Genomic DNA, 23,922 nt, shown 5'->3' on the forward strand with positions numbered 1-23,922 from the left:
ATAGTGTTTCTGCCTACAGAGAAACTAGGTAGACTAGGTTTTTAATACAGTGGCTAAATTAACAAGAAATAACAAATCACTTCATTGTCCAAATTATGGCATTAATAACATCTAGATCAGTGGGAAGTAGATTATTTTCCTATTTAGTGCCAATAATTCTAGAACAGTCTTTACAGCTTCATAGTGTTGTTTGGGAGGCAGACACAATCTTTAATCATGATATTTAAAGAACACCATTGTTTAACACTATCTTCCATCAAATCTACAATTATGTGATCTCGAATCTCAGAATTCATTTGCCGAGAACTCAGGAATGACTACCTTTGTCCAGAAGGGGGAAGCAAAGGGCAGCTTCCCATGCTGTATCACATATGCACCAAGAAATAAGACCACACATTATGGTGTATTATACTTTATTAAATGTAAGAGCTGCCAATTTGGATTTTCATTAATACATTAAGTTTGTTAGCAGTAGGAAACTGTTTTGCAGATCTTTCAGAGTAGACAAGTTTTGTTCTGGCTTAAACTGGCTGAAAGGTTTGGTTAACATGATGTATGAAAGTATGTGCTTTTCCTAATGTGAGTTACTATATGCACAAGGATAGGCAGAAATTGTTTTAGGTGCATTTATTGTTTGGTTGCATTTCTCTCTCTCTCTCTGTGTGTGTGTGTGTGTGTGTGTGTGTCTGTGGGTGTACGTGCGTGTGTGCAATCATATTTGCAATGTGAAGTCAGCATTACAGTTCCATATGTGTCCAGATAAATTATTCAAAAGCAGATGAATATTTCTTACATAATTTAAATATGACTGCTCTAGAATAAATCTTTAGAAAACGTGTCCAGGCAAAATAAAAATAAATAAAAATAAAAAAACTTTTTTTTTTATTTGCATAAATAAAAATGTATCCTATTTTAAGACCACTGCATAAATTAAAATGGAAAGCAGTTAAAATAATATATTACATATATAATAATATTATTTGTTTTTAATAGTTTATTATAGTTTTTTGTTAATTTATTTTCATTGGGGTAATGGAAATTTAATAGAAAATGTTACTAAAATTGCCATGTAAAAAAAATAAAATAAAATAACTCTTGGTCCTAAAATTGGCTTTATGTTTAAATATAATTTGTTATAATTTCCTTTAGATTTTGGGGTAAAATATGACTGGACATGTTTTCCTAGGGACAATCATTATTTCAAATCATATAGGTCTATTAACTGTTAGCATTCAATTAATACAGTCACAAGATCATGTTGCCTTAGTAAGTAATAGTAATATGAGTTCCTTATGGTATTTTTGGGGACGGGTATGTCATAAACAGTGACTCAAACAGTACATTATTATACCACTTATTCATTTTGAAAATGAATCAATATTGATCATATTATAGAACATGACATCTTAATATAGTGAACAATATCCCTCTAACTTTCAAACACAGACACACTCACTCACATAGTTTACAGAACTTCACTTGAACAGTCCCAGGACAGCTATCCACACTTACAAGATAAAGGATCATTCACATATCACATACTCAGAAAGGGTCAGAGGGTACCAAATCCTCCAGGGTAGGACAGCCCATTAGTGTGTGTGTGAATGTGTGTGTGTGTGTGCATTTGCACAATTATAACATATATAGTTATAATCACTGTAGCCTCATCAATATCATCAATTCCTCTTCTTTGAGACCCTCAAGGACGGCTGGTCTTCCAAGCACTGAACTCATTCTGCGTTTAGATATGGCTCACTTCAGGAGGGATATGTCATCAGAGAAATCTCCAGCGCCCAGCGGATGAAGGCAGCGCGTAAAGCGCCACTGACAGACCATGAGGCACAGAGGCAGCATAAATAGGGCACAGATGCCCGCCATAATGTAGGCGATGGTCATTAATGTGGACTCGTCGGTCTGAGGGACATTGTAGCCACAGTCCTCAAGGTCCACGCCATGGAAGGGCCCCTCCACTGCGGCGGTGCGGAACTCATCGTGGACTGAAGCACAGGAGAATTAACAAACAACATCAACAAAAAATAAGGAAGGTGACATCTCATTTATGAATCTCAATGATGCTCTCATAAAATTCTCATAACTGTAATAAAACATCCTGGATGTCTATGTACTGTCTATACTGTCTATGTTCTTTTATAAGGTGCATGACTGCATTGTTGTTGTTAGGTTAGGGTAATGTTTTTTGCATATTAGTAATGAGAGTTAATAAGTGTCCCAGTTATCTTGCTAAGCCTCTGAACAAACAACCTAGGTCCAGAATGTAATATTACTCTGTATTAGCGATGTAACGATGAACCGCGAGCTGGTTGAAAGTTTATTCAAATATATGATGATTAAAATCAGTTGAGATGCTAAACAAATGACCATACAATAAGAGTAGGAGTTTATATGAATGTATCTCTGAGGGGAACTGACTGTTTTTAGAAAAGTTTAAAGGGCATTTTCTTTTTTAACGATGGAACGATGGAACGATGCATATTAAAGCAGTTAAATAAGCACCACCTGCTGTCAGAAACATGCAGCAATAGCCTAATAAAAGGACACCCATCAACACAACCTACAAGCAGACAGTACATTTGCGTCTCATTCAGAGCTTCTGCTGTTTCATTCAGATACGCAGGGACCTGCACACAGAGACATAAAAGGGGGCTTGAGCACCTGCCCTTTTTCTGAGTTTTTATTTTTTTATAAATGAATATATGTGCGCGTGTGTGTGTGTTTCTGTTTGCGCACAGCTTTCCCTGTCAAAAAAAAAACAAAACAAATAAAACATTTATTTAAATATCAGGTCGAGTTGGGAAATGCTGAGACTGTCGAGTTCCGATGCTTTTCTCCCTCCGCGTCTCCACACAGCATAGCATTGAAGCACATCAGCACATCACAGACAGGCAGAGAGACGCTGAAGTCTCTCCCTTTTTAGTTGTGTTTGTCTTGGTGTGGTGATGAACAAAAGACTAAGCTACCTGTGCCTCGAATATACAGCAAATTATCCAAAAGACAAAAGGCAGTCAATATAATCAATTTGTCTTGCTAACATCCATGACCCATGAGCAACCATGCAACAAAGTTTAGCTAAGGCAATATAACTTGGGCATATATATTACTATAACAACAAAATAATTAAAATATTGTCTTGTGCAATATAAACAAATTATTAGTAAAAATATGACCCTCTCCTTTGTGCAGTCATTTATTCAAAATATATTCTTGGCATAGAAAACATGCACACTGTGGCTTAGTTTCCTTTGTTGTTGCCTGATCTGGTGATAAAATTAGTGAATGCTAAAGAAGACCATGGTCTCTATGTTAACTGATTATTTTGTAGACATCTGATGAAAAATGAAACAACATGAAACAATTGAGTGAGTGTGAGGGAATTAAAAACAATTGGTATTTAATCAGAGTTGTATTAAAGCGCCCCTATTATGGAATTTTTTAAATGACCTTTCATGCAGTGTGTAACAGCTCTAAGTGAATGAAAACACCCTGCAAAGTTTTAAATCTGAGAGTGCACCGTGTATAAAGTTGTTGTCTCTCTAAAGTTGTTGGTTTGGAAAAATGAATCGCTGAGCGAATCGTTTGGGAGTCATTGAGCAGGTAAGGTAAAAAATAAATGAAATGAAAGAGTTTTTGACCTTGTATGCATGTCAACCTGTTGTTGGGGACTCCCAAAACCAAAATATTAACCTTTTATAACCCATAATAGGGGCACTTTAATATATTTAATGTTTTGTTTATAGATTTGAATATTTTTTATTTTTTTATAACTATGACAGGTGCTCTTTTTCCCACTTGAGCCCCTGAACCTCTGTGTCTGTGCACGTCCCTGCAGATATGTTTTATGCGTAGTTTCACAAAAGCTAAATAAGACCATTCTGTTTTTGCTTCAAATTTCAAAATGATACAGTCTAATTTAGATTAAAAACTACTCATGCTGCATCTTTGTTTGGATCATGATTAAAATGCAGTGGTTGCCTCTAATTTTAAATGGAAAGAGCACAGACAAAGCCTTAGTTTGTTTATGTGAAGCGATTTCTTTTATTTGGGTAACTTATTTATTTGATTTAGGGTTTGTTTAAAAAATTTCAATTTAGTTTTGTTATATTTCAATTTCACAAAGAAATATGCAGCAATAGCCTAATAAAAGGACACCTTTGTTAATAAAAAAAAAAGAAAGAAAAATTTGTGAGAAAATCGAATCATGAAATCTCAATCGTAAATCGAATCTAATAGTGAGTTGAGTGAATCGTTACATCCCATTTCTGTATTTATTACTGGTGTTGTTGCTGAAATAAAACAACATTAATTCCATTGATTATTAAATCACTTTAAATACAGTGGCCCCAAAAGTACTTGGTCCTTGGGTGTCTAGTGCTGCTCCAGTTAAACACACCTGAAGCAGCCAATCCAGTCTTCAGGATCACTAGGCTCTTCCAATCGTTTTAAGCCACGCCTAGACATGTCTGAATGTCATGACACAGACAGAAGTCACAAATATCACCTTTAAACAAATGACGCTTGAGCTTTTCTCAAACTAGCCATATTCACTTGTGTGTGGCATATATGTTTTTTTTTCTTCGTTCCAACAAATTATGATCCACAAATAAATGAAAAGAGAGTCACAAAAAATAAACATCAAGAGATAATCAGAATGAGGTCCACAAATATATGTTTCATATAATATGAGTTTCACAAAAATTAGGGGTGACCCCGAATAGTCAACGATTCAATGTTTCTATAGGAGGAGCCTGATTGGATACCAATCCCAAAGTCAAATATTCACAGAGGTGTTATGATCATGCCATTTTGGCTATATGGTGGTGCTCAATGTCTGATTTCACACAGAACTCAAGATATCATCTATTTACTATCATATTGGTGAAACTGATCTGGCAAACTATCCAATGCATACTTGTGTTTGTGCTTTGTAGAGAATCAAAAGGTTTATTTTTGTCCAGTGCAAGTTCACGAATCCTCTCACTATAACAAAACTTAATGAGAACACGATGAAGATGAGGGACAGTTTTTTTGTGATTTAAAGGCAGTGCTCTTTGTGTGCTTTCTAGGCTATATAGCCTATAATCCATTCAGAATTTGTGTAAAACTTTTATTTTTCGGCCACATACAGTACATGCTGCAAAGGTTCAGGAATGACATCTACATATTTGTGCGGGATTCACACTCGAAAGAACAATGTACAGGACAAAAATAAGCTATACGTGAAAATGTTTGTGCATTAAAGAGCACACTTTTTGAAGCACCCTCAGTATTTAATTCTGGAATCGGTCCGGCAGTTTGAGTTTGAGCAGTTTTAACAGCAGCTCATATTTAGGTGATGGCATGGAGTTTTATGTGGCAGTAACGTTAGGCTATATGCTTCAAAGTTAGAATAATTAACAGGATATTTGTTCATTTCCTCTGTGAAAATCTCTATACAGCTCGAGTAAACATTAATGCACACAGGCTTCATCAAATACTCCCTGCATCTGTAGATTATTATATAATAATGAAGATTATTTTGTTTTATTTAGTACATCAGCTCTGATAAGTAATAAACAACATGATATGCAGCCGATATCTTTAGATATCTTTTAATCAAAGCATGATAAAACATTATTTACCTCATTTGTATCTGCGAGGCATCTGCTACACATTTTCCCTGTGTGTTAACGTCAGTATTTAACATGAAGAGCAACACTTTGCTTACATACTGTCGACTGTCGAATGACTACTTGACTCTTGGTAATGTATTTTGCCCCCTGCCCACAAACATATGATAAGACTATCAATCAACCATCGGCAAGATTCGACAATTCTGATTCGACTATGAAAATCCTTAGTCGGGGACACCCATCACAAAAATAAATTCGCAAATAAAATGAAATTTTCGTAAAAAAAAAAAAAAAAAACATTCACAAACATACTTTTAGGTCAGCTCTGCTTGACATTCATTTGTGGATTGCTGCATGCATTTGGGAATTTTGAAATATTTCCAATGTCAAGACGTGTAGACAAAATTAAATATCAAAACATAATTTTTGATTAGTAATATGCATTGCTATGGACATCATGTGGACAACTTTAAAGGCGATTTTCTCAGTATTTAGATTTTTATGCATCCTCGGATGGCAGATTTTCAAATAGTTGTATCTCAGACAAATATTGTCCTCCTAACAAACCATACATCAACAGAAAACTAATTTATTCGTTCAGACATTAAGACGATGTATAAATATCAGTTTCACCCTTATGACTGGTTTTTTGGTCCAGGGTCACATATTATATGGTTCTTTGAGCTGAATGAATTGAGCTTAAGAGCTGTTTGTATGGTTAAACACCATGTGTCCAAAAGATTATCAGATTTTAAAGGGGTTATGAACTGAGAAATCAAAATTGATCTTTTGACATATAAGAGGTCACTGTACTATAAAAGTATCCTGTAAGATTCAGAACTTTCTTGTTAGTTTAAAAACAACTTATATTGTAGGCAGTCTGCCAAAATGACATGTTTTTGGAATGTTGTACTCTATGACGTAATAGTGTAGATAAGCACTGCCTTCGCAGAAGAAGATCAACGGCCACTGATTTTACATCGCTGCCTGTTTAGCCCCGCCCACCGTTTTACACATGTAGTGTAAGAGAGCGAAAAATGCAGAAGAAACAGTCGAGCAACATAAAAGGACAGCAGTTTGTAAGTGTTTTGCCTTGTTTTCTCATTAGACTACAGTGCGGATCTTCGTTGCTAGGAAACATTGTTTCATTTACTGTGTTTTTTGACCATGGTAAATACGTGCTGAAGTGGCGTTTGCCTATCGCGGGACTCCCCAGTTTCGGTCTGCTAAATAGTAAGGCGTGGCCAGTTGACTTCAATAACAGGTAATCAGGCAAATATAAAAGTGGGTAATTCACCGCGGCAGCGGTCGCAGCAGCCCTCGTGTGAAGACCGACGAGTGTAAAGAACATCGAATCTACCTGTGCTACTCCACCGAGCAAGGACACCGACAAGGCACTTTAGTATTGCTTTTCTCCCCTTTTTTTCTTTGTTTTTGTACAGCTTGTTCTCAACTACTTATTTAGGTCACTTGTACTCACTATGTGCTTTCAGATCTCTACTATCACTACTAACACTCGGAGAGCACACACTGTACGTCGGAGGCAGGCCTATCCCAAAAATATACGGCCTGTCCCTCTGACCTCTACTACTTTACTCTCTATTCCGGTTGGTCTCTGGAACTGCCAGTCTGCTGTTAACAAAGCAGATATCATATCTTCTATTGCTACTCATTCCGGTCTAAATCTCATGGCCCTAACAGAGACTTGGATCAAACCTCAAGACACTGCCACTCCTGCAGCCCTCTCCACTAATTTCTCTTGTTCCCACACCCCTCGCACAACTGGGAGGGGTGGAGGTACTGGTTTCCTTATCTCAAAAGAATGGAAATTTGATCTTCAACCATCTCTAACAGGTAACAGTTCATTTGAATCACATGCAATTACTATAACCCACCCTGTTAAAATCCTCTTTGTGGTCATTTATCGTCCCCCAGGTCAGCTGGGAAACTTCTTGGAGGAGTTGGATGTGTTACTATCAAGCTTTCCTGAGGATGGTACTCCTCTGGTACTGCTTGGTGACTCCACATCCACCTAGATAAACCCCAGGCTGCTGACTTCAACACTCTGCTCGCCTCATTTGTTCTCAAGCGAGCGTCTACTACAGCGACTCACAACTGGACCTCATCTACACGCGCTGTTGCTCCATGGAAAACACTTTAGTTGTGCACAATGCACACCTCAGACCACTTCCTCATAACTGCTAACCTCGCACTTACTCCTGAAGAGGCACATGCTCTTCCGCAGGTCACCTTTTGACGGAACCTAGGCTCGCTCTCTCCATCTCGCCTGTCCTCTTTGGTTTCATCCTCACTTCCTTCACTCTCGCAGTTTTCAGCTCTGGACACGAACAGTGCTACTGACACTCTTTGCTCCACTCTGGCCTCTTGCTTGGACAACTTTTGCCCACTGTCATCCAGACCAGCACGCACCACCCCATCTGCCCCCCGGCTGTCCGAATTTCTCCGTGAACATCGCTCTAAACTCAGGGCTGCAGAGTGGAAATGGCATAAATCAAGAAACTCTACCGACCTCAGTGTGTATCAGTCTCTCCTCTCTTTCTTCTCTGCAGATGTCTTCACTGCTAAAACATCATACTACCACAACAAAATTAACAACTGTTCCGACTCTCGCACACTTTTCAAAACTTTCTCTTCTCTTCTTAGTCCGCCTCCTTCATCGACTCTTACAGCCGACGACTTTGCAGCTTTCTTCACAAATTAGACTAGAACCTTTAGTGACCAATTTTCCACACTGCAGACGGATGATAACGTCATAATAAAGAATACACACTCTCTCTCCTCCTTCTCTCCACTCTCAGAGATGGATGTTTCCAAACTTTTCCTGTCCAGTCATCCTACTACTTGTCCACTTGATCCTACTCACCTCCTTCAAGCGATTTCTTCTTCAGTAATACCTTCACTTACTCACCTTATCAACACCTATCTTCACCTCTGGTACAGTTCCCTCAGCATTTAAGCAGTTCAAGACTGCTTAAGAAACCGTCTTTAAATCCAGCACTTCTAGAAAACTACAGACCGGTATCCCTTCTTCTATTCATTGCAAAGACACTTGAGCAAGTGTTCAACCAACTCTCTATGTTTCTTGTACAGAACAACCTCCTGGACAGCAACCAATCTGGCTTCAAAAGTGGCCACTCAACTGAGACTGCCCTGCTCTCGGTTACTGAAGCCCTGCGACTGGCAAGAGCAGCTTCAAAATCCTCAGTACTCATCTTGCTGGATCTGTCTGCTGCCTTTGACAGTTAATCACCAGATTCTACTGTCCACCCTCAGAAAGATGGGCATCTCTGGAACCACACTCCTGTGGTTCAAGTCCTACCTCTCAGATAGATCCTTCAGGGTGTCTTGGAGGGGTGAAGTTTCTAAGTCACAACAACTTGCTACTGGGGTTCCTCAAGGCTCAGTACTTGGACCACTCCTCTTCTCCATCTACATGACGTCATTAGGATCTGTCATTCAGAAGCATGGCTTTTCATGGTGCCAATATACCTAATCTCACTAGTTCAAACTTATGCGCCCTTCAGAAGCTTGCGTTCTGCAAGTGAACGGCGCCTTGTGGTGCCTTCCCAAAGAGGTTCAAAATCACTCTCATGGACCTTTTCCTGGACTGCTCCCAGCTGGTGGAATGACCTCCCGATCTCAATTCGAACAGCTGAGTCTTTACTCATTTTCAAAAAAACATCTAAAGACATCTTTTTCGCCAGCACTTGACCAACTAATACTAGCATTTACCTTTTATTTACTTGTCTATCCTATTCTTAAAAAAAAAAAAAAAAAAAAAAAAAATACAAAAAAACAGAAAAAAAAAAAAAAACCTTGCTACGTGTTCTGTACTAGACTAACTGAGAATCGTCATGGCACTTGTATACTGTTGATGCTCTGAAAACAACAAGATTGCTTCTATTGTTCTCATTTATAAGTCACTTTGGATAAAAGCATCTGCTAAATGAGTAAATGTAAATGTAAATGTAAGTCTATGCAAACAATAAAGCAAACAATAAAGATTTCTGAAAACAACAAGATGCTGTGGAGTGTCAAGCTGTGGAAAAACAGTGTTTGCGCTGCCTGCCTTCTGATCCCAACGTTAGAAAAGAGTAAATTTACTTTATTTTTAAAGGGGTCATATGACGTTGCTAAAAAGAATGTGTATAGGATGCCTCACGCGTCTCTCCTCTATGCCCTGCCTTTCTGAAATGTGTTGATTTTTACAAAGCTCATAGAAATGAAAATCCAGATTAACCCACAACGACCATCAATCCACTCAACTATCATTTACCTGAAAAAACACACGATAGTCGGAAATGTTACAACCCTTACCATACTGTCATGCCATGTGTCCCGGAGCGACAAAGACAAAAAACGATAAAACCAATTATAAACGAGGCATTTGCTGCATCCAGTGGGGACATAATTACTTATAATTATAATGACTTATACTTTCATTTTACGTTACATTATGTATCATGTTGCGTAAACATAAAACCATGTCTGCATTTGGAACGGAGAAACGACAAACAACAAGTGCTACTCTACGCTGCTCAAAACTTGCGTTTGAATCATCAGTAGGCAAATTATTTAAATATGTAAACATACTTACAAGCTGTGAGTCAGAAGCACCAGACTGTCCTTACAAAGTTGGAACTGCCTCACTTTATAGAAACACACTGGCATTGTAGGCTACTCTCACAGGAAACAGTCCTCGTCCTGCTGTGCTGCACACATCTGAATATTTGGGTTGAACTGTTCCTGAACTGTGTTGTAAATACAACTTATCCACTGATTTTCTAGTTGCACCCTCTTTTGGAAGGCCAAACAAAGTAGTTTCGCTTTCACAACAAAACACACAGCGTCTCCACAACATGGTGTTGGCAGCAACAGCGAGAATAAAAGTTACGCCTGAACATTTGGGTGGCGTTATGGAAATCTTCTCACGTCGTGACGTAGACATGTGGGGGCATGTTAGAATGAGCCGTTTTAGGTAGGCGTGGTTGACTCTTAACTTTGATAAAGAATCTCTTTGGATTTGAGACTTTAGTCTTTGCAACTTTACAGATCTTCTTTATGCACCAAGACCTTGTAACACTCCAAACAGAAAGGAAAAATTGAAATCGCATCATATGACCCCTATAATGTAGATCCAGGCTGTGTTAGTAAGAACTTGGTTCTTTGTTCACTTCATTTTACCATGGATTCGTTAACAAACAAGGCACAACTCGACGTGGGATTTTCAGAAAGATTAAAACTAAAAGACTATATTGGATTTTACAGTAATGTCGCAACACAAGTGTGAGTAACTGTTCTTATTACATGATCGCTATTAGAGGTCGACCGATGTATTGGTTTTGCCGATTAATCGACAACGATTTATACAGCAAAGTCTGCAAAAAAAAAATACATTATAACAGGGTTGGGTCCGTTGTTGGAAAGGCTAAGAAGGTCCTCATTATACAGCAAAGACTCAGAAATTTGTTATACAGTATGAGAGCAGCCTCTAGAGGCAGAAATCACTGATAGCATGTGCTGTTTGTTTAGTCATGTGACACTGCACACTGCACAGACAGGTGAAGCAGTCATTTCCATTCCCCTCTGGAATTCCTGTTCCCCCTCAGCAAAGCATGTCTGCTCAGCAAGTTGCCAGGTCTGCGTAAAAAACTGACAAACTGTTAATCAAACATTGCCCCAATTTAGCCCAATTCCACTGAAAAAAGACTGTGGATTTGGCAAGACTGCTACATGCAAATACACCAAAACACAACTGGATGTACGTAAAGTGAAAAGGAACAAATTTCTTGCTACACTGCAGCAAAGTGATTCTCACACTCCAGTTAATGTTCTGTGATTCTAAGTACCAATTCTACCATAGCCATGGGAGTTGCCCCTAGGATGCCTGACGGCTGTCATTGACATTATCCCTAGAAAGCCCATCTCTTTCTACCTGATGTCAACCAGATTCACCCACAGATGCCTCTCCGTAACAACCATGGATCTGCTAAGTGCCTGCTTAGTGGCACAGAGGGCAAGATCTGTGGTGCAACACAACTCATCAGGGGATAGACCCTGACTTTTATCCAGGTCTTTAAGCAGATCAGCCTGATAAGCCTGAAGCGTTTAAGCCTCCACATTGAGAGTGGGAAGAAATGGAAGGCTCACTTTAGATGGAGGGGTATGGCTAGAATGACAGCGCTCATTGAGGCGGCCTCAAGGCGTCACTTTCTTGGCTCACTTCCACGGCAAGTCAAGCCTCGCCGTGGTGTGATCCATAACCTCAAGCAGCTCATCATACGTGGGGCAGGATGATTGGGAGGACTCAGTCTCGACTTCTTCGTCCTCATCTGACATCTCCTGCTCATCGTGGCTTGGAACTAGCAGAGCACTAGCCGCTGGATCAGATGATGAGCATCGTCATCCAGCAGCTCACTCTTGTCCGTGACCGATGAACGCGAAAGGGAAAGACCCTTTTTCAACTCATCAGCAGCAGAGGGTCCTGAACCACGGGGAGCTGATGGCTTTCCTCGAAAAGAGAGACAAACGAGAGCAGAGCTTTTCGTGAAGAAGAGAGATCATTCCTACCGATCACACTCACAAAACACCTCACGCCATATTCAACAAAACAAAAGACGCAAAGATCGTGCATCAAATAATGAGGACACGGATCCACACACTTCTTAAACGCCTTACTATTGCTCGCCATGGTAAAGAAGAAAATTCGTTCTTACCGGAAATGCACGTTTCAAACAAAACAGTCCTTGAAGACAAAGAAAAGGATGACGTGTTCTCCCGGGGCTCTTTTATACTGTGGTCGTGCCTGGTGAGGACGTCACAGGCTGTCGCCGGCCAATGTTATTGTCATGTTTAGATGTATGCTTCAGACACCATTGACGCTGAAGGTGTTCCCCAATGCGACCCCTAGAGGACGCAATTCGAAGTTCCCTCAGAAGGGAAACACTATTAATTCATTCTACATTTGTTGTTGTCTCATCTTTTTAAAAGACTTATTTTATCTCACACACTTTAATCTGACCCCATTTTGAACCCATGTAAGTCGACAGATAAGGCCGATCGTTACAACGCTAGAAATGTTTTGAAATGCACAAATTCACATGAAGCCATTCACAAATGAATGCCAGCCAGAGTTGTGTATGTGACAGAGATATTTGAGAATATGCTTTTTATTTAGCAAATCTCATTTTATTTATTTTAGTGAAACTCTAACATATTTGTGAATCTCAATCTATTAATCTTTGAATATGTTTTTGTGAGTCTCCTTACATTTTTTTGTAAATCATAATCTATCTATTTGGAATATAGGAACAAAAAAATCCCATAGGTGTAAATGTGATACCACTTGAGGCCACTGTAAGTTTCTCAGAGAAAACGCTCTCTCACCGTGACACGTGCTGACCGCAAAGCCGATGCGTTTGTGCTCTCGGTCAAACACCACATAGAAGCCCTCCATGATGACGGCACCCATTACCGTACCAGTACTGGACTGAGACACAGCAAATTTATAACAGTCCTCCTGAGCCGAGGCCACATCCTCCACTGGCCTCAGATACTGCTGCAGAGAGACGAGAAACAGACGGATATCAGCCCCACACACATGCATTCACAAACCATTACAGACGAGGAAACTTATGATCATGTAGACATTAATGTCCTCATTTATAAAGTGTGCATATGCACAGATTTGATCTTAGAGTGTGAGTGCACTTAAATCCAAGTCAGTGCTCATATTAGTAAAAACTGTCTTTGATGTGGAAAGCGTCACGTCAGGGTCTGAGCAGATGTATGCACTTTTCTTGTCGGAGTGCTGCAGGTTTTTGGAAATGTAAGCTGTTCTTGCAGCTCGCTGTTCTACATTAAAAGATTTAGATGATGACTAGTGATCTTTTACATGTTAATGACATTAATTAGGAGTCGTTTACAAGGCAGAGAGCTGAAACCATTCAGTTCCGTACAAGTTCAAGATCATGTTGACGTCAACATGAAACATAAGCATATTTCCCGCACACCTGTTGGTCTTTTCTCGTTGGTCTGAATGAAAATGTACATTCATTCTTTGCCACTAGGTGCCACTTTTGGAGAGTTAAAAATGGCGGTTTCCATTACAGGCGAAATTAAATGAAAATGAGACCAATTGGATCAATCACGCAAAGGAGGGTTTTGGAAAAATGAATCGTTGACCGAATTGTTTGGGAGTCCCACAAGGGGGAGGGATCGTAACTGGTAAAAGTGAGAGAACTGCATTGCACTGTGGGATACAGTGTTACAAGCAGCGCACTTTGCACATTTTAGCTGATGTATTCGTTTGTCAGTATGAAGCTTGTCTGATGACAGAATGAAGTACCTGTGGGAGGATGGAGATGCGGAAAGACTGGTTTCTGTTTTCACTCATCAGGTAGAGAGAGATGACAGGGAAGATGTGCCACGGTGTGGTGCCCACCTGCCAGCACACCAGCTGCTCGCCCAGCCAGAAACCTGACGGAAACTGTTCAGTCTGTGGGAACAAAGAGCCAGATGAGCCAGAAAACCCAGAACATTCAGCATGGTCAAAAATGAGACCAACGCAGACGATAAACTGACCGATGAAGCCGCTTCAATGGCCTTCACAGCCGCCTGGAACACTTTACGAGGGAGACGCAGGTTTGTGGTGCCACTGTCCACGATACTTTTGTCATAGTTATACTGAGAGACAGAGAGAAACAATGAGAATGTTTGCTTTAACTTTACCTCTGTTTAATAAATAAAAACTGTTCAATTGTATTCTTAACCATGACCAACTAGAAAAATACACAAATGTTTTTATTCAACTGTATGTAATTTTAACTTTATGGATATTTGGAAATAGACTTGTTTAAAATGCACTTTTCACACACCTCCTAGTTTTTTCAATTTATTCAATTCAATTCAAGACTTCTAAAAACTTAGTGGGCAACTGATGTTGAAAAGACATCAAACTGACATCAATATTGACGTCAAAAAACAGGTTGAATATGCGTCAAAAATATGCGTTGAAAAACTTGACATGAGGTTGATTTGATGTAAATTGAAAAGTCAAACATATTGGCCTACATATACATTAAACCAATTTCAGTGTGGGTTTAACTTCCTATTTTCTCCCAATTACCCCTGGAAGAAATTGCCATCCAAACCGAATTTAAAATGATGTTACAGCATCTTGAACAAGTCTTTCCATTACACTTTTCAATTATGTTTCATGTCGGTTGTTGTTCCGATTGTTAAATATTTCTGAAATTAAATGGCAACCTCCTTTGTCTTGATAATGCTAATTATATCAATCCAAAATACAATTAAATAATATATTTACAGTTTCTGCATAAGTTGACAAAGTCTCAAGAATTCTCTTACTAAAGGCAAAATTGTTGGTCTGGTTATAAATAATGAAGGTTTAACTTAAATTGGGGGGGGGGGATCACAATTATGAAATTATCTTTCTTTCTTGTAGTCTTTGTTTAGATCATAATTTTACTAATGTAACTTAGGTAAAAATTGTAAAAAAAAAAAATAAAAAAAAAAAAATAAATAAATAAAAAAAAACACAAAAAAAAATTTGTGGTTCATGGATTTTTTTTATTTTACAATTGTCTGGACTTGAGACAAGAGTAAATTAATAAAATCTATACGTAAAAGGCATGTGAAAACAGCAACAGTTTATGTTCAGTTTATGTTTATGTTGTAAAAGTGCATGTGCTTGAAGATACTGAAACTCAATCTGTGAAGTCTGTTTTCTCAAAAGGAATAAATGCTTTGAGGCAAAACCAGGAGAGTTGTTCTCACTTCTTTGCAGTCCATATTAAGATCCTGTCCGTTGACCTCGATGCGCACGATGATGACCTCATAATACCACTCTCGTCTGATTGGTGTGTACCACAGCTCGCCCACATACAGGGACGGATCTATTCCCCCAATAACCTGTGAAGAACCAACACAATCTTTAATAGTATGTCACTGAAGTTGTTTTGTTTCACGTTACATAAACCTGTTTAACTCACATGGTACACTGTAAAAAAAAATACTGGACTATATTTTACAAGAAAATACTATTACAAGAAAATACATTAAAAAAAGTTTTGGGTGATTTAACTAACGGCAAGGGTTAATTTAAATTAATTTATGTCAGTGCAAAACACAAAGGAGATGTTAAGCACAATGTTCATGCCGACAAGCTCCAAAAAGGATAAAATCTAAAAAAGAAAGAAAAAAAGTCACAAATATTTAAAATGGCTGCAGTTTTGGTCTGCTCCTCATATAGAACTATCCTATGATTTCATAAGACTTAGAATAATCATGTGGACTATTTTTTATGATGTTTTTATAACATTCTCTTGTCCTTTTCAGGGCTTGCAGTCTGATTCTCAGTCACAGCTAGGGATGCACCGATACAACTTTTTCCAGTTCTCGCCCGATACGATACTTTTATTTTTGGTACTTGCCGATACAGAGTACCGATACCAATATTTTTATTGCATTTGTAATTTTTTTTAAATATTGGGTACAGAAACCAAAAGAGTATGCATAATGTTAGCTGGTTGACTTCATTTATTAAATAGATACAGTCAAACCAAATTTATTCAGACACCTTCAACATTTCACATTATAACAGTTTATTCTCTATAGTTTAGAAGATGGTAATAAAATATCAAATATGACAAGAACTCATAGTTAAACTGTGTCAGAACAAATTCATCTTGATAATTTCAGATAACTTTGATAGAAAGGTATGTAATGGATTACAATCAACCAAAAGTTATTCAGACAGCTGTTAGTATGACAGTATTTATACAACTATCAATACTTAGTCGTGCCAGCCTTAGCCTTAATGACTGTCTGTAGTCTCCTGGGTGTGCTGTCATCCAGCTTCATGCAAACCTGAACTCAAGTGTCCTGCACCCACTAAAAAATATAAAAATGTATATCTGGTCTCTGAATAATTTTTGGTTTTACTGTATATCCTTCTGTTATTTTCACACTTAATTATGCCCATTAAAATATATTTGACAAGTTTTTGTGACTTTCTTTGTTCATGTTTTTGCTCTATGGTTCATCATCTGTAATTTAATAGCATTAGAGCTGCTCCATTGCAGCGAGTTAGTACTGTAATGACACGCTTTGCTGTAATAATGCAGGGAAACACTCATTATAAACCTCCTGTGATATTTTTCATAAATATCAGTCACGTTTTTTTTTTCCTCTCAAAAGACTGGAAATAAAAAGCATGTATCCTCCTGTAGTGACTCGATGCGTTTTTGTGAGAAAAAAATCCATATTCAGCTGCAAAATTTGTACTGTTGCAGAACGAGAGGGACAGTAGTGACTACTGCCCAGCGCATTACACACACTGCTAGATTCACTTTCGCCAGGGTCATGTATGCCTAAGGTTGAAAATAAATAGTTTAAAGTGAATGCCCCTATAAATTGTATTTTTTTTACGATTTAGTTTTAATCCAAATGCGTGTGCTAAGTGAGTGAACATCAAAGATCACACAACAGAAGTGCGTGAGTGCTCTCTGTCTCTGTCTCTCTCTCTCTATTGTTGAGTAGCCTGTGCATTATTTTACTTACTTGTTTCTGACATATCCGACCGAACTACAAACTTTCCAGTGATGAACGGTATATTCACTCGATAAGCTCGCACATCTCCGCCGCTGTGCGCTCAATCCACTCAGTGCTTTATTCGCACACGTTATTTAATACTGAATCAACTCTCTAATAAATTCGCTGCTGTGATTGTATATCAGTGTTTCTTTGTCAAAGCACTTACACATGCATATCAATCGGGGCAGAAAGTACGACTACCAATTTGCAAAACCTCCTTTTGTGTTCGACAGAACAGTTTAAAACACCCAAAAATGAAAATTAGTCTGTCAAATCTTAGATATGACTGACGAATCCAATTTTTGTGAGAAAAAAATCCATATTCAAAATGTAATATTCATTTGAATCTAGCTTGCACTCACTGTTGTAAAATGCGTTTTTGTGAGAAAAAAAATCCATAATTAAAATGTAATATTCACTTGAATCTAGCTTGCACTCACTGTTGTAAACGAAGCAGTTCTGGGAGTATGACGTGTGAGGTCAGCTCTGCGCATGCGCCGCTCAGAAGTGATGCACGCGGAAATGCAGCGGCGAGATCAAAACAAAACAACGGTCAAGAATTAGAAGTACAAAACGAGGATTTGTAAAGAAGAATGTCGGAGGATTTCGATATAAGCCAAGAGGAGACTGGTTTTCCTTCGCTAAAGTAAGGAAACTTTGCTTCCTTTGCTCCTGTTAACAAACGTTGGTTTTCATGAGACTCACCAGTGCATGCACAACGCTGACCTCATACGTCTGCTTCTGTGTACAGCTGTTGGCGCAAGCTACATTAAAGTGATATGGATATTTTTCTCACAAAAACCTATCGATTCGCTACAGGAGGTCTTTGTTCACCCCCCTGAGCTGTGTGAGACACTTCTTTTATGGATGGGTGCTTTTAATTTAAAATCCTTTGGACTGAAGGAATGCAACACCTGCTGACTGCAGTGACAGAACTTGAAAGACCAAAGACCATTTTTAATATAACGCCGACTGGATTCATCTGAAATCATATTCACCTAGGATGCCTCGGGAGTGAGTAAAAAAGCCTAATTTTCATTTTTGGGTAAACTAACCCCTTAATTACATAATGTTGGGGTCAGTTAACCATTTACAGCATGGAAATGTTCTGTCTTCACAGCTCTCACCATACTGCCCCCTACAGTGGAGCTGCCGGCGCTGTAGTTCTGGGTGAACCCCGCTCCGCAGAGCTGCAGAGAGAAGACGTCTGGGACGCTGGTCTGCCTCAACAGAGAGTCGAAGAACGGCTCTAGAGTCTCATCCGGCTGAAAGACACAAAACCTGATCAGAAGCGCCTCTTCATCAAGCTCTGTGAGGTTATGACAGCTACAGAAAGATCACCCTGGCGATCTCGGCGTAGGCCAGTCCGAGGATGCCCTCCCAGTTGGAGCCGTTGATGAAGAAGCGGTCAGACTGGGTGATTGCAGCGATGTTGGCCCTCAGAGACACGTTGGGCCCGTGAGGAATGGACAGTAGGTCTGTGCCCAGCTCGCCCTCCCAGCGGCCCTGTGTGTACGGCACATACACGCTGCGGCCCAGATCTCTGTACGACGACGAGCTGTCGACACAAACAACAACAGCTTCTTCATATAGAACATCGTGTCCCATCTGTGTGGGAATTAGGGGTGTAGCGGTACACGTATTCATAACGAACATTTCCGGTATGCATGGAGTGAAAATTCATTGGAAACTTCCAGTTTTATATATTGTTACTTTTGACAAGAAACAAAATCTCGTCTTTCAAATTATGTCATTTTTAAAAAAAATTCAGGAAATTCAGACAATAAATGCTGTTTTGACGCTGTTTGATGTGGTGTGACAGACGGCTGTATACACGTCTCAGTTCTGACGGCAGTGTGATCATCTCTTCCTCTTTACTACTAGTTCTAACACCAAACAAACATGAAGATCTCAAGCATCATGTAATCACTCAATCAGTGTTTCACTCCCTGAAAGACGTCATTAAAACAGCTTGTAAACTAAATATGACAGCATTTCATTTACCTCAGGCACGTCATCAGTGTCCACAGCTCAATAGTTAATAATAGTTAGTCGAGAGAGAAGAGCATTTCACGAAATATTAGACTATATACTCATTATATTTACCTGTTAGTGATGTCTTAATTAATGTATGTTTAAATAAGTCTGTTATGAAACAAGTTATGACAACCACTGTGTAAATGATAATATTTCAACAACAAATAGTAATTTTATAATTGGATTTAGAAGTTAATTTGAATACTGCATTATGTGCAAGTTACATGTCTGCATACATTTTTAAAGTTGTCTGTTGATTGTTATATTTAAAAAATAAACTCTAATTAAATTCAAGTTTGGGCTCTGATGTTAATTGTAATCTTATAGTAATGTGAAAGGGCTCGCTGTAGTTTAGACTTTAAGGCAGAAGCTGAGATAGATTTTTATCCCTAAGAAAATTTGAGTTATAATTGAATTTATTTAAAGAGTGATCAATGTGTTCAGTAAACCACTGTTTAATAAAAAAAAAAAAGAAGCAATTTTGTTTTGTTTTTCCTCCTGCTCTACTGAAAGCATACCGAGCCGTGATATTAAGGTACGTACCGAAGCGTCATGTTTGTGTAGCGTTACACCCCTAGTGTGAATAGTCAGCAGTACTCACAGAGAGCGATGGTAATATCTGTGGAGGAACGGGTGAGCGGCGGCGCCGACTGCGAAGTTACTGCTGCCCGTATCCACCAGGATATTCAGCTGAAACACAAAGGGAAACCTTCAAGTTTACATGCAATGAATGTCTGCAGAAATGTGAGTGGTGCCAGTGTTTGGCAGCGTGTTTAAGGCACTGTAATGTGATACGATCACTAGCCCACCCTCGAGTCTCTAGACGTGGCTCAGGTCTTCAGCTGACGATCTCTGTGACCTTGTGGGTGTTTGTGTGTTTGTGAAGGGGTATTTAAGAATGAGATGTGTTATTGATCAGCCTCTCAGCGCTAGACTCCCTGACCGAGCAGAATGTGAAACACTCTGAGGTAGAGAGACGAGGGCCGAAACCTGAGAACGAGACGGAGCTGCAGAGTCCACGATGACCATTTCAGAGTCTGACCGGCAGCTTTGATAACGACTCATGAATATTTTGAGAGTCTTGCTGAGAGAGTTATATTAACAGCACAGACATTCGAAGGTAACACTGTCACTTGCCTTCATAAGACTCTATAATGATACTTCATCAGTTGCTCTGCACTCAACATCAGCTAATGAAGGCTTTTTTAATAGCTGATTGAAGACATATTACATGGACTGACCGCTTCTGTACTGATTTCTGTGTAGTCATCACACCTGTGCATTCACAAGACTTCGGAGTCTTTCCAAATGTACCTCTCTGTATGAAAGCTATCAGACAAATGTTTTTGAGTCAACGCACTTCTTCTCTCCTCTCTGTCTCTGCAGCTCTTGGCCGTTTCTCTGCTGTAGTCTCCTCATGTCATTGATTTCTCCTGTGGGCTTCCTGTTATTTCTGCTCACTGAGTCTGTATCCTGCGTCCTAGCCTCGTCCCTGTGCACACGCTTCCTCCAGTGACCCCTGCGCCACAGGCCTTCCTCTTCCTCATGCATTATGTGACCTTACCCACAGTAATGATGATGTGACAGTCATCAGTGGCAAAAACACTCATTCATTTCCTTCCACATCATTTTCAAGCTTGTGTGTGAAGCACCAGACAAAGGAGAACTGTAACGATTGTTAAAAAAATAAAACCCTAGCTCAGCAGAGATCTCCCGCTGCCTGGAGGAAAGTGTGATTTTCTCACTCTGTCAGAATTTAGATCAAGTTTTCCGTTGGCTTAAACAATACAGCACAACACTAGCAATGCCAAGGTTGTGGGTTCGATTCCCAGAAATGCATGAATGGAGCAAACATTTCAATAGAATGACTATTACTGGTACATGTATGTTTCTTATCCTGAAAAGGTGGCAGGTAGGTCTGTAGTAGTGTGTATGTAGTAGACAATAGCACACTGTTATTAAGACAGTGTAGCACTGGAAAACCCACAAACATCTCTTAGTCATTAATGATCAATAAAGATCTGAAACAAAGCGGAAAACAATGGGGAAAATTGAAAGCGGAAAACAATGGGGAAAATTGAATAAAAATTATATATTTTAAGTCAATATTTAAATACTATAATATATATTTTCTGTCTTTCTTGTTTTAGTTTAAGGTAATATGTAAATTCTAGTCTAATCATGTTTGAAGATAGGTTCTAAATTAAATAATTCCAAAATGTTTTAAAAGTATTTCGGTCCGCACTGTTTATTTGGGATAGGGTTCTGTATTTTGCTGTACATTGTGGTGATATTCATGCTGCAAGACAATTTCTGCAAATAAGTATAGGTAATGTTAAGACAAAATATGAAAGAAATCTGTGCAGTCTGGAGTTATGCTGTAGCGCAGGCTCTCAGTGGTGTCCTTCTCACCTTCTGAGGCGGAGAGCCCACGGCCATCTCGATGTAATACCCTTGTCCTGACTTTCCCCGAAGGTTGTCAATCATGTTGACAAAATTCACCGCACTGGCACCTCTGCGTGTTCGGGAGGAGCTGGAGGGGCCCCGGGGGCCCGCGGTCTGTGAGAGGGGCCCCTGCCGCAGGGGGACACGGAGCAGCACTGCGCCGGAGCAGGGGACCGGCAGAAGGGCCAATAATGTCCATGAGTACAGAAGCAAACGCGGAACCCTCATCTTTCCAAGGGTTCAGATCCGGTCGTGTTCTTCAGAACGCTCAAGTGTCCAGTTCTCTGTTATGGCGTCATTACGCACAGAATGCGCTTATTCCCAGTCCCTGCGAGCACTAAAGGACATCCAGGCTCGTGTGAATATCCTCCGCATTGACCATCAGCGACAACCGTCCCCGTTTCCCACATTCCTTGTTATTGTTTATGAGAATAATTATATGGAAATACCGTACTTGATGCCCAATTGCAAAACGCTCTTTAAGAAACGAACTGTTAAAATGAGACGGCCGGTCTATTTCTCGAGATGCAGACGGGACGCGCTCTTTTGGAGTCCTGTCGTTGACCTGTGCTCGTCCCCGTGTCCATTAAGCGTCGTCTTTGGTCCTTTGCTCATTTGACGGCGCAAGCCTCCATGATCCGCATCTCTGTGTCCTCACACAGCTCCTGTCTCCTCCTCCATCTTCCCCGCATCCGCGCGCACTGTGGCGATGTCCGACTCCTCAGCGAACCATTCACGGGAATCAACTCTTTTGAATGGTTCGGACAGAGCGAATGAATCACTCGACTGAAAGAACATTGTAGTGGATTGAAGTTAAATTGTTAGGTGCAACCACAAACGACACACATTACACGCAACAGGTCTCCTATAAAAATACATCGATATTTAGCTTAATATTTATGAAACGTGGTGACTCATTTTATTGAAACGGTTCGTTGATGCGAAACGCTCAAACGAGTCGATTCGCTAAATGAATCAGACTGCTCTTACACTAGCGCACTGACAGACGCTGGAGTGAAGCATCATGGAGCTTGGAGTTTATTCATCAGACCATTTTCCTCTTGTACTGCACAACAGTGTAACACAGCTAACATTTTTATTCAGTGTTTTCATGCAAATCAGTGACTTTGCCCCAGCACTGCCATCACGGCACAGTGACACTATCGGCTGGAAATAACTCAACACTTTCATACACACCAAGCAGCAGAATGAATGCCAGTGTCATTTACCACAGTATTTAACGGATATTGCGCGATTCTTGCATGATTAAAAAGAAGGAAAAACATAGATGTTTAGTTTTAGCGTTTTATGTAATTGTGATTACTTGATTTTGAAATTTATTTATCTTTAAACAAAAATAATGGCAATGCTATATCAAATTCTCCATGCTGAAATCACTATATATGTGTATCATAATACATCTTCTAAACATCTTCTGTTATCAATATCAGAACAAAAAAGTGTATAGGTAGTTGGTAAGCATGAATGTATGCATGAACATGAACACAGAGCCCTTGTTTTGATTCATGTGTAATGCAATAAATCTACTGTGTAAAAATATTGTTATCATGGGGACCCGTTTCTAGTTGAGCTGACCATTTCAATTCATTTATTTGATTTGAATTTATTTTTAGCATAATCACGCTCGTTACAATTAGAGAACAACTAACAGAAAGTCATAATAACCATAAAGTATAGATTTTATGTCATGGGAAGCCTCCTGTAAACGAGCTGCGTGTCATAAACAGCCACAGTGAGGTCTGACCAAAGCACTCTAATAAAAAAGAACTTAAGCTGGGTGATCTGTGACAGGACAGACATGATTCACCGATCACACAGCTCTGTACAGCTCTAGAAGCACTAGAGTACCTCTGATGATATATTTAACGTGTCTCACAGAAATACAGAAATACAGTATGCTCACTAGCACAGCAAGATTAGATTATAACCAACTGTTAATGTCACAATACTCATATATCAATGATATACACTTATTGTAAGAATGATTCTATCCCACTGATAATGACTCAAAACTCACTTATTTACAACCAATTTGGTTAATTGATTGTCTGGCTCATTTTTCAGTTCCATGCTTGCTTTCAATACTCTTCTGGTACTTAATATAATCAAAGCCTCCTTAACTTGTTCTATAAAGATACTATATACATATATTTGT

General features: G+C 39.3%; 1 protein-coding gene across 1 annotated transcript; it reads right to left on the reverse strand.

Annotated features, from left to right (window-relative positions):
- Positions 1-382: 382 nt before the first annotated feature.
- On the reverse strand, positions 383-22,471 carry LOC109105034 (beta-secretase 1-like). The gene is made up of 9 exons (XM_042738928.1): positions 21,714-22,471; positions 19,903-19,991; positions 18,606-18,822; positions 18,392-18,529; positions 15,447-15,581; positions 14,232-14,333; positions 13,996-14,145; positions 13,035-13,206; positions 383-1,997 (listed from the first exon to the last, which is right to left on the reverse strand). Exons 1-9 carry the CDS (start codon positions 21,972-21,974, stop codon positions 1,753-1,755), a joined length of 1,509 nt encoding a protein of 502 aa, XP_042594862.1. The 5' UTR covers positions 21,975-22,471; the 3' UTR covers positions 383-1,752.
- Positions 22,472-23,922: the final 1,451 nt, after the last annotated feature.

Source organism: Cyprinus carpio, chromosome B15, assembly GCF_018340385.1.
Source record: "Cyprinus carpio isolate SPL01 chromosome B15, ASM1834038v1, whole genome shotgun sequence".
Lineage (NCBI taxonomy): Eukaryota > Metazoa > Chordata > Actinopteri > Cypriniformes > Cyprinidae > Cyprinus > Cyprinus carpio.